The sequence below is a fragment of the Dermacentor andersoni genome, chromosome 4, assembly GCF_023375885.2.
Source record: "Dermacentor andersoni chromosome 4, qqDerAnde1_hic_scaffold, whole genome shotgun sequence".
Classification (NCBI taxonomy): domain Eukaryota; kingdom Metazoa; phylum Arthropoda; class Arachnida; order Ixodida; family Ixodidae; genus Dermacentor; species Dermacentor andersoni.
The window spans coordinates 199500169-199512789 of NC_092817.1; the positions used below are offsets into that span (position 1 = coordinate 199500169).

General features: G+C 47.4%; 1 protein-coding gene across 2 annotated transcripts in view; it reads right to left on the reverse strand.

The window, feature by feature from the left end:
- Positions 1 to 12621, reverse strand: part of Tsp5D (Tetraspanin 5D) — a 137887-nt gene that overhangs the window by 19205 nt on the left and 106061 nt on the right. For both annotated transcript variants that reach the window (XM_055074826.2, XM_055074827.2), the window contains exons 5-7: positions 5041 to 5145; positions 3849 to 4001; positions 2338 to 2498 (exon numbers count right to left, since the gene is read on the reverse strand). In XM_055074826.2, the coding sequence (XP_054930801.1) occupies positions 2338 to 2498; positions 3849 to 4001; positions 5041 to 5145 (419 nt within the window). The remainder of the gene's footprint in view (positions 1 to 2337; positions 2499 to 3848; positions 4002 to 5040; positions 5146 to 12621) is intronic.

Here is a 12621-nt window from a genome sequence, read left to right on the forward strand (position 1 = left end):
AAAAGTGCATGGATCATAGCTTTTCTCAGCAATAAATATCATGGCAATGTCTGTTACTGCCATGACAAGACAAGATACATAAAGGCAAGCACTGGCAATAAAATGCATTACCTTGAAGGACACGCATATAAATACTACTTTAGGAAAAATTTTAAACACTGACATGCCAGCGGTATAGCTGGAAGAGCCCTTTATTATACACACTTGAACCTCGATATAACTAATACCTGTGTCACACGGGCACATTTGGAAGGCCTTCCAGTCGACGGCCTTCGAAACGCCACAACTCTATCGACTCAAAGGAGTTGCTGCTACACGGCACTTTTGAAAGACTGCTGAGTGGTTCAGGTGTTTCTCGCAAAATTGTGTGGCGCTGCGGATCTTTATTTTCGTTTTCTTGTCCCGATAAGTTAAACAACATTAAAACTACTTAAAAGCACCATAATTTCTTTCATGTTTGTTTATACATTTAAAAAAATTGTTTATACATTGCCATACATAGATGATTAGTTTTTAAGTTCTTGAGTAGCGAAACTGTGGCAACGTTTGCGTCGCTGCACGTTGCTGTTGTGGAGAGTATGTGCGGTTCGCTTATATCAAGTGGCAAAAATACTTTATTGAATAATTAATAACACTCATATATATTATTTTAGAGCATTTTGATTTGATTTGTTCTTTCTAACCGTGAGTACGAGCACCCTGTGAACGAGAGGGAGTGTTCGCGCTGTTTCCGTTACCGTTGCTCAAAGGCCATCGAGATTTCGATAGAGTTGTAAGGTGCTCCGTTGACTCGATAGTCTATTGACTCGGCGGCCTTCGAAACCGCCTGTGTAGCAGCTCAAACTTGACCTTTAAGTCAACTGACTATCGGTTGGAAGGCCTTCCAAACACGCGTGTGACACGGGTATAAGGTAAAACTGGCAATTTGATTCGATATAGTGAAATTTCGCTGCATTGAAATTCGACCATTTATGCACGTAAGTAAAGTCGCCAATCGACTCTTCTTACAAGGAAAGGGGTCGCAGAATTTTCAGGCAATCGGTAAAAGCAAATTCGAGTGAGAAAGCAATTCATTTTGATGAATTTGGGAGTCGGCAACAAAATGATGCTGTTTCATGCCACGTTGACGTTATCTTCACATGGCAGATACGAATTAAGCGAAGCCAGCCACGCTTTCGCGCGCACTCCCCTCCCTCCCCTCACCTCGCGGCTGATAGCGTCGCCCGCCCTCGGACGACGCTATCACGAAAAGCGCTGGTAGCGGGGAGCGAGTGCTTCGTCTGCGTCTCGCTCCGATGGGTCACCAAAACTCGAGATTACACGGCCTTCGACAATAAACACGCGGGAAGACAGCTTGCAAGGTGCCACGCCGTCTCGGCACGCCCACTCTTTGCACACATGGCAGATTAGCTCTAAAGCAGGATACGCAGCTGCGTATGTGCTCAGTTGTGCTTACAGCCATGCGCAGCAACGGCCGAGACACACGCTGGATATAGAGAAACGCGCTAACTTATCCCCCCCCCCCCCGCCCTCTTGCGCGCACTTGATCGCGTTACCGCGAGCTCTCTCCTCTCCCCCTCTTTCCTGCGCAGGTAGGCGGCACTCGTGCGTGACGCCACCATCTTCTCACCCTCGCACACTTTCACTCGCACCTAAAGCACAAAGTGCGCGGGGCGCGACAAGATCTTATCGCACTTGGACTTTATATGGAACATGATGTGGCTCACTTCGGCTGTCGCTCTTGTCGCGCCACATGCGATTTGATTGTGTGCGTGAGCAAGCAACTGCTTGTAATTCAATCATTCGACCATCTGCGTCAATGCAAGTTTTCATTTATTATCTCGGCATTCCTTTGCTGCGGAAGCGAAATTTCGTTATAATGAAATCGCATACAAACACACTTCGTTATACTGAGGTTCTAATTACGTGGTGTTCTTGGACAATAGGTTATGAAAAGTTAAATACTTCGTTATATCGAGAATTTTGTTATATTGAAGTTCATTATATAAAGGTTTAACTGTAACGGCTTTTCTTACGTGTGCAACATTTTGCAATTTCTACTTCCACCTGCATTACTGTTATATTGGTGCCCCTAAAAGGTTTTGATGAACTTGACTTATGACTGCTGGTGACTGACTTACAGGTTAATTGTGACCCTAGAGTTTCCTAAGGTGCGTCCAATGGTCGAGCACACGAGCATTCTTGCATTTGCCCCACTTAAAGTAGCTGCCACGTCAGGTACCAAAACCGGGACTTCAAATTTGGCAGTAGAATGTTGCCAGTGTTGGTGTGTTGTGCAGCGGGTGAGGGAGGGAAGCGTGAAGGAGATATGCTGACCTCGAGTTGTATTTTTTCTTTTTCTTCTTCTCGGCACTTGTACAGAGCAGCAGCATAGCTGAGATGAGGCCAAACAGCTGGACAAAGGCAAAGCTCATGCACACAATGCCCACAATATAGAGCCGCTTCATGATCCACAGATGCAACTTGCGGTAGCAGCCCTGCATCACAGAGGGAGGAAGCAAAACAAAGCACCAGGTGAGGGGGAGACCTTATGCCTGACCTCCACATTGGACTAATGATGACAACATCTATATAATACTCGAGAGTTCTGCGAAATACCTTCTGGTCAGGTAAAATCATTGTTATGAAAGAAGTGGGCCACTGACCGTAGTCATTCATAAATTCAAGATTCATAAAGATCTTGAAATGGCGTTTTGTTTTTAGAATGGTTGGCAACCTGCTTTTTTTTCTAACAATGGCTACATTGCAGTGTCTAGTAACATAAGTGCAACAATTTTATAGCAGATATAGAACTGTTGATCACCACTCCGTCATCACCTAGCTATTTTATCTCCATTTCTGGACAAAGCCCTCTCTCAGCAATTTCCAATTATTTCTGCCTTGTGTCAGTCAAATCCACTGCATGCTTGTGAATCTCCTGACATCATCAGGGTACTTAACCCTCCACTTTCCTCAACTGTGTCTTTCTTCCCTCACCACCCGTTCTGCAATACTAAAACACTATCACATGACTCAGCCAGCTCCACTCTTGGCTCAATTTAATTTTAATTTCAACACCCCACGTTTACTCTCTAATTCTGAGTTTCAATGGCATATTCATAGTGGTTCGAAAGCTATGCCACAGAGCACTGTCTTCCAGCAGAGAGCATGCACTCCTAATATGCATTTGGAACAATTGCACTCCAGCCAGAGCAAGCAGAGGCACTCTTACACAAAAGCATACGATGCTTTTGCACTGTCTCAGTCCAGGGATTCAACTCGGCAGCACTTGCTCCACCTTACAGATTTACTGAGCCTTTATTGTCTTATTCAATGTTCAAGTGCTTCAACTTTTCTACTGCACTTGTTCTGCCATCTAGACTGCCTAGAAAATGCAACTGTTGGGTTCGATCCCTAGACCAAGACAAATTTTATTTAAACCATAAATGCTCGTTACAAACCTGTGTGGGTCTATTTAGTAATTTAATGCTACTTTTGGGAAGTTGCCAACTTAGCCCTTTCTTAGCACTACTCTGCGAATGATCAGCTCTTGTTAGGGTCCCCCATTTTGAAGTAAAGTGCACAAGCAAAGCAATGTAAAAGGAAAGGCTCTATTTCGGACAATATCCAAGCTACCTGCAGCATTTGATTTCAAAACAAGCACAGAGTCACGAATAGGCTTGAGACATCTTCCTCAACAACTGGCTTTCAGAACTGTAACACCAGGCTAAACAACTTTGGATGGGTTTCAATAGTAGCTGTAAGTATATGTGAAGTTAGGCTAATCTGTGAAGCGTTCACACTGAAAGCTCCGTGGCCAATGAGGCAGATGGGAGTGCCGCACTGACCCCCTCGTGGATGAGACGCGGATTCTTGGAAGTGGCGCACGCTGTGCCGTTAACAAACTCCTCCAGGCAGCACGACTGGGGCACCCACTCTTCGTTGGGCCACGCTGAAATGCGGTGCCAATCGCGGTAGCTGTGGACGCCGCAACACTCAAACTGCACAGGCATCAAGCAAACAACCACGGATGTTCATCTCGCAGGTATGCACTTCTCATAAAGAAAAAAGAAGGAAAGAACCAAATGTAGGCTACAGGCCATTGTTTCCCACAATTATGCGTAAGCACGCAATATCTGTTGTCATGAAAGTAAACACCTATTCAGGCACGCATGTATATCCGTCACTGATGCATTCATGTGGCGACGTGAGGTCAAGGAGATGAGGAGGCATGATACGGTTGGACTTCATTATAATCAAGTCGCATCTTATATGAAAATAGATTTGTTATACACGATATTTGTCATAAGCATATATTTGTTACATGCTCGTGAATGCAAGAACAATTTTATATTTACTTTATTACATTCGACAATTTGTTATATGCATGCCATCAAGATTAAAGTGTACTGTGACATTTCTATATTTTCATTGTCAACGCAAGCAGCAAGGTAACATACCACCCACTCAGAAAATGCCCCACTAAAGGACTTGCTGCTTTGGCAGTTGCTGTGAGCTGTCCCATCGCAAGTTGTAGGAACAACTTGTGCATCTGAAACAAGTAGTCCCCTTAACCAGAAAAAGGACCAGGCTATCAGGTGGCCAGACAAAGGCACGAAGTTATTGCACAATTAACTCTCTTTGAAACCAGGGAAATACCCCGCATCTGAATGCCCTTTTAAATATTACACATCTTGGCATTTGTCGCCGACTTATAGCAAGGTAGCTGACACTTTTCACAAGGTTATACATGTATTAGAGTCAAATCTTGTCATAATGAAGTTGCACACATCACGAAAATACTTTTGTGTTATATATGATACTTGTTATAAGCATACACACTGATTTCAGGTAAAATAGTATTGGAGAATTTTATACTTCCTTTATTACATCCAATACTTTGTTATTCTCATGTTTTTATATTGACGTACTACAATATTATATTTCATTCTTCCTGTCTAGTATGTGCAGTTAACCTCTAGAGGATGGCTATGGAGTTTGCTGGGCAAGTGCTATGCAGCAGAACAGAAGGTGGCTCACCTTTGTGTGGATCTGGTCCCAGAGCTCGGCAAGCCCATTGTCGCTATCCGGGTCGTACTTGTGCTCAATGCCCACCTTCAGTTCCTCCATTAGTGACTGGCCAATCTACAAATGTGCACAAAGAGAACAGGTGTGGCAAAACGTATGAAGCAGCTTTGCAATCGACAGTGATTGCGATGCATATTATCTCCTAACATTATTTGCACGGCGATCATCTCACAGTAGTCACTAGCTGAAAGTGTCCTTCATGCGTCGGTAAGTCAGGTGAACTGATGAGGAATGTCACGGCTATTAGGATCATTGAGCACAACTACTTTCGTAAAATCCTTTGCCAGACACAAGACGGTGGATATTATAGCTTGAAGCACAGGTTGAGAACAGCACCACCCTTTAACATTGTCACAACAGCCTGCCGAAAATTCTTTACTGATGTGACATCAAGCAAAGCCTGATTAAGGAAAATGGGGGCCCTGAGCTAATGGTCATGAGTACATGACCATTAGCTCAGGGCCCCCATTTTCAATCTCCCTTCCTCCTTTTCCCCTCTTTCGAGGTTTGCTACTCCACTGCTACGCTACTGGAATATACCCCAGGCTTCAATTCAACTGCTCCAAATTAAGAAATAACAAAATGCGATCAATGGGATTGATGCGACAGTAATGTGTTAGCATTAGATTTACAAAAAAATTAAGTTATGGGGTTTTACATGCCAAAACCACGATCTGATTATGAGGCACGCCGTAACGGGGGACTTCGTAAATTTGGACCATCTGGGCTTCTTTAACGTGCACATAAATCTAAGTACACATGTGTTTTCGCATTTCGCCCCCATCAAAATGCCGCTGCCGCGTCTAGGATATGAACCCGCAACCTCGAGCTTAGCAGCCCAACAGCATTAGTTTTACAGCACATAGAAGAAAAACGCAGCCAGCAACACAACCACTGGAATGCACAACACATGTCAGTTTCATGGCTGAAGCACCGAGTGTCAGGGAACGGCCATGTGGGCTGAGCGCACATGGCCGAGCAGCAACTGTGCAGAGCAGCTGTGTGAAGAATTCTAGCACCCTCGGCTCGCTGCCTCTTCTTTCCTTGGCAGCATGCACAAACTGACAGCTGTGTTTTCACTCATGTCACCATTCTAACGCTAGAAAAGCAGGCTGAGCTAGCTTCCCGATTTCTGAAGGCCTCACAGTTGCATTCGCTGCTCCGACAGCGACTATTAAAAATTTCATCATCTTATAAGGTAAATATTATTAACTATTTATGCAGCACTTTTGGGGCACGTTGGAATAGCAGGATTTAGGACCTGGCTCTACATAATCGATAACAAGAAAGAAACGAGTAAAACAAATTGCAGGGGCGCTGCAGACTGGAGAAACCTGTGCTTTCTTTATATTTGCCACACATTACACTCTTCGGTCTGAAATTGTGCGAAAAATTTGGGAGGGCAAACTGGCAGCGATACTCGCAGCCATCAATCAAATCAACGAGCATCTCGGCAACATGAATGCCAGGCTAGAGGTCTTCGAAAGTCAAATAAAGATCCTGTCAGTCAAGCACGAACAACTGGCTGCGAAGACAGCGACGATAACCGTGAAGAACAAGTTCGCAGCGCTAAGGAAAGAACGCGCCAATAAAGTTAAGGAATCGGTCGCGTACAGGCGCTGTCGCATCAAAACGTTAAAGGAAGATGGCACAGACGCCGAACATTAAAAAGCAAATCTTCGGGGGGGAAACAACGATCATTTACCAGTGGAATTGCAGGGGCATCTGCACCAAGGAAGCTGAGTTACACCTTCACATAGATGGGCTCGACCAAAAACTGGATATGATTGCGTTGCAAAAGACACACGGCAGACCCAGACTCCCGAGTTACGTGACCTACACGGATCCGACGGAAGGCGGGACAGCGTTACTGGTGCGCACCAACATAGCAGCCACCCAGCACCTCACGGCGCAAAAGGGCTGCGAACACACGCTGGTCGAGGTTCACACAAGGACAATTGACAGTGCCGGAAACCTGTTTGTGACGAGCGCATACTGCAGGCCGTCACAACGGCAGTACGACTTTGAAACAACAGTGAGCCAGGCAAAGAGGTTGGCGGGGAACAGGCCGCTCCTGGTCCTCGGCGACTTCAACGCCCCTCACACTACATGGGGTTACAAATACCAATCTAAACGAGGCAAGGCTCTAGCAAAGGCAATGGAGGACCAAGAAATGGCACTCCTTAATAAACCAGGCATCGTCACCCGAAAGGGAAACAGCATCAACAGGGACACCACCCCTGACCTGTCGTGTATGGCGGGCTCCCTAGAAGTGGCCTGACGGAACGAAGACGTAGACCTGGGCTCCGACCACAGCATCACAAGTGTAACGATCAAGGAACCAAGGTTCTGGGCGACCCTCGGCAAAGCCCGGATCGCCGACTGGGACCGAATGCGCAAGCACACGGACAAAGAAAACGAGACCTCCGGAGAAAACGCGGAGGAGGGCAGACATCAAACGTACGTAGAATGGGTGCGAGAACAAAAGATCGCGCTCGACAGATTTACTCAAGAAGTTGTGACAACGATGCAGACGCCCTTCGTGGACGCCAAACTAGCACACATGTGGGCGGCGCGGCACTCGCTCACGCGAAGATGGAAGCGTCAACGTCGAAACAAGAAGCTCGTCAAACGCATCGCGCTCCTCAACAAACAGATCGCTGAATACGCAACCATGCTGTGCCGAGAGAACTGGATGAGTACGCTGCAGGGAAAGCTGTCGGCGCGCAAGACCTGCAGCATGGTGCCTGCTCAGACACCTGATCGACCTGTTGAGCAGCAAGACCGCAACCAACCGCAACCTCAACAAAGTTCTGAACGCTTACGGTGGCAACGGCCAAAGGCTCATTGAAGACCTCAAGGCGATCTACCTCAAGATGGAGAGAGGGCGATTTCCGATACCGGAGGAGTACGGGGAACCGGAAAATCTGGCACTGGGTGAACCATTCACCATCACGGAGTTATTAACAGCTATAGACGAAAGTAATAAGACGAACGCACCCGGAACGGACGCCATTACATACAAGCTGCTCAATAACATGAGTGATGCGGCGGCACGCGGGCTCTTGGGTCACATCAACAGAACCTGGGAAAGCTCGAAGTTGCCCGCAGAGTGGAAAGAGGCCGAGGTACGGTTCATACCTAAACCCGGCAAACCTCTGACGATCGAGAACATGCGCCCTATCTCGCTCACGTCCTGTGTGGGCAGGGTCATGGAACGCATGGTTCTCAGAAGACTTCAAGCACACCTGGACGAGACGAATCAGATGCCAGCGATCATGTATGTATTCCGCCAGCACCCAAGCACCCAAGACGTCCTGATCTAGTTACACAAACTAGTGATTAAAAGAGCAACGAGGCACGCGCCCCGGGGTATACTGGCTTTGGACCTCAAGGGGGCCTTCGACAACGTGTCCCACGCCAGCGTGCTCGAGAACCTGCGCAAGACGGGGTGTGGCCGCAAGACCTACGGCTATATTAAAGATTTCCTAACCAATAGAACGGCAACTATCCGGATAGGAAAGGAACGGTCAGAGCCTGTGGAGCTCGGAGACAGGGGTACCCCACAGGGGTCGGTCCTGTCGCCTCTGCTTTTCAACCTAGCATTCCTGCCCCTGCCTGAACTACTCAATCAGATCGAGAGCGTGGACCACGCGTTCTATGCCGACGATATAACGGTGTGGACGAACCGCGCGGGGTCTGATGCCTGGGCGGTGGAAGCCCTGCAGAGAGCGGCAACGACCGTCCACGAGTATGCCACGACCTGCGGCCTGAGCTGCGCTCCACAGAAATCGGAGCTGCTCATGGTACAGCCCGGAAGACCAAAGAAAGAGCCGCCGCCGAACATAATTATCACCATCGACGGCACAGAGATCAAGCCAACGCAGCAGATCCGGATACTGGGCCTGCTGTTGCGCAGCGACGGCAAGGCGCACGCAGCAGTCAACAAAATCAAGACCACATCAGGGCAGGTCCTGAGCATGATCCGGAGAGTCACCAACCGGAACAGAGGAATCAAAGAAGACGCACTGCTCCTGGTGCAGGCATTCGTCGTGTCACGCGTAACGTACGTACGTATGGGCGGAGTACTCCGCCCCGTACCTCCAGGTTGCGAAGGTGAACCGCGAGACGCTGAATACGACGATAAGGAAAGCAGTCAAACTCGCCATGGGCATCCCAGTCTCTCGTCAACGCAGAAGCTGCTGGAAATGGGTGCCCATAACACGGTGGAAGAGCTGGTGGAAGCACACCTATCCCACCATGCAGAGAGTAAGGCTGAGCTGGACAGAGCACAGTCGGGCCGTCCTACGCAAGATAGGATGGCAAATTGAACAGCAACAGACAACGGTTCCACTCCCCACAACGTGGAGAGACATTATTAAGACCAAGCCCCTCCCCCGGAACATGCAGCCAGGGAGGAACGACGAGAGACGTTCTGCGCGGGCCAAGGCACTGGCTCGACAGCTTGAAGAAGACCCCGAGGTTCTCTACGCGGACGCCTCGCTTCCCAAGCACGGAACCAGAGCAACGGCGGTCGTCACCACCATCGATAAACTGGTCACAGGCGCGTCGATACGGACGACGAATACAGCCGAAGCAGAAGTGGCCGTGGCCCTCGCACTCGCACAACCGGGAGTGAGGACCGTGGTCACAGACTCCCAAACCGCCTACGCAAGCTACCGCAAGGGGAACATCTCTCCCGCGGCACTAGCGATCCTCACCAAATGCAAATCACCGGGACGGGCCGTTGAGCTCGTGTGGGTCCCGGCTCACTCGCAAGTGGAAGCCAACGCACTCGCCGACCACTATGCCTGAGAACTATCAATCCGGGCCGAGGACGAGCCAGAGCTACCGCACTCCGTGTCAAGTTACAAAGAAATCACACAAATGTACAGATGCGGCAGATGTAGGCTTCCCCGTCCGCATCCGCAACTCAGCCGAATGCAGCAAACGATCGTGCGACGCACGCGAGCGGGGTCGCCAGCGCATCCCGTGCTCTTGCACAAGATGTTCCCAACATAGCACGACACTTCATGCCCGTTTTGCAGACGATCAAAAGGCACTCAGCACACATCCTTGCAGAGTGCACTAAGCTCAAGAACCCCCCACCCTCCCCAGCCCCAACCCCGCTGAGCGATTGGAGACCTTGTTGCCCAGCCCCGACCTACCGACCCAGCTCGCGCTGGCGGCTAGGGGCCAGGAATTGCTGGACGCATATGGGACCTGAGAAGAAGGTTCCACCCCACCTGGTGCGAGCGCGCACCAACCGTTACTACGGGCTCAGTATAAAAGTTGATTCTCTCTCTCTCTCGTCAGCCTCCTGTGCCCTGTGCTATTTTTCTCGTACATTCTGTTTTTCTTTTTTTTTTGGGGTGCAAGTGATTATGTAATGGGAGGTCTTCGATTCTCATATACCATTATACCGCACAAGCTCAAGATTTGAAATTTATTAAAATCAGCCCAGTTGCCTGATTAGTTAGTTAGCGAGTGTTTCCAATTCCTATAGTGGCCACTGGAGCACCCAATGAGCCGGCTTTTTAGAAACTTGGCACAATAAACACGCACAAAAGAAAAAAAACGGTAATATTATTCTAAGCAAAATTATAAAATTCTATCGAGACGTTTGGTGCTGTAAACACCAACAAGTATGTTTACTTTGCAGGTACGCTTTATCACCATTCTGTTTTCTGAGAACGCCTGGATTTGTTTGGATCACTACTGTTTGGCTGTTTGGACCAATGTTAAGACCCTCTGTGGCACCAATGGCATTATAGGAAGTATATGAGGGTCAGTTTAGGTCAATTTTGGTTTTGGATACATGTGCTGCCATATGGCATCCGAGAATTGTGCACTCCAGTGCTGCCCAGCCAGATATAGTGGCAGCCACGTGTTCCCACGATGACTTAGCAATCTTGGCATCTAGCTATTCGGAAAATGGCCTCTGGTTGATGTGGCTAAATGAAGTTACACTAGGCGGGGGTACCGTCTCCTCCTCCTGCTTTTCGAGCTTTATATATGTCACTTGGACTTCCGTTATCTGTGGTTCCAGTTATTAAATGAAGTTACACTAGGCGGGGGTACCGTCTCCTCCTCCTGTTTTTCGAGCTTTATATATGTCACTTGGACTTCCGTTATCTGTGGTTCCAGTATTAATCAAGTTAGAATAAATGGGCCCTTTTCCCCAGCTCTCGGAGATGAGGTCCTGGGCTGCAGCCTCCTTTGCCCCCCCACCCCTTTAATCCAGCACTGGCATCACAACATAGTTAGTCATGAACGCCTCCCCCCCCCTCACCCCATTTTTGACATCTTGGTGAGTCAACAACACAGACATGCTTAGACATGTCACATAACACAATGGAATATATTATGATAGTCTTGAGCTAATGTAGAAAAGGAGCAAAAACAATCTATGAGCAGAGCACAAGCACAACGTAGCATAACGAGCTCTGGCTGTGGGATTTGTAGCCAGGCTTCTATACTCAATACACTGAAGCTTGACATTCACATACAAGTGACTACTGCTATCATATTTTCAACACTGTTTTTTAAAGGGCTGCATGCATGACTTTACGATACATGTCCTCAACATTCATACAGGTCTTGTAGACAAAGTAGCATGTCAGTCAACATGACTTTAGGGTGTTTGAGCATGTGTCCTAAGGGAAAACAAAGTTCAGTCATCATTATAGCATTGTTAGCCTTGTGTCATTGCACTCTCGCCAATTATATTGTTGGCCTCAAGGTCAGAAGATGTTGCCTTTATATAGCGTGCTTCTGTGAAAACTATGAAAAATTCTTAAGCGAAAACGTGGAGAAGGCATGCGATGGAAATTCAAAACAATGAGGAAACCGAGAACAAGGCAAAAGCCGGTGCGAACGTTCCAACAAGTGGACTTATCTTTTTCAAGGCCTTGAAAAAGACATGTACACTTTTTGGAATGTTGGCTCCCATTTTTACCTTGTTCTCGTTTTGTTCATTGTCAAAAATTCTTAAGGAATATGCCGTATGAATGAAGAATGCAAAGTGATATTCAAGCTGCGGGCATAAGAAACTTCCTGATTAATCAACTATAAGCTCATTAGATATATATTGCTAACTCATCTACTTTAAATTACTAACTTAATAAAGGGCATATGCTGTCAAATTGAAGAGAGCCATTACTAAAATCATGTCCACAAACTAGGAGCCCCCAGATTAAACTCAATTGTGAGATATCTGTCTCCAATCACACAAGCTAAAGCGTTGGTGTTGGAATTTGTAACTCCTTGAGAACACCTCACCACGCAGTTTGGGGCAATGCTACATGAGACATTAATGTATTTTGGTGCACATTTCGGGGACAGATACCTCAAAACTAATGCTTACGACCCAGGTTTCTTGAAAATGAGCATCACCCCGAGCAATGGCTACCATATCAGTTCAGTAACAACAATGTTCTGCCTAATGTTAATAAATAAAGAGCAAACTAGTGAACACCAAGGAATTGGTGAGTATGTGATCTAATTTATGAACCTATCGCTAATTATAAGGAT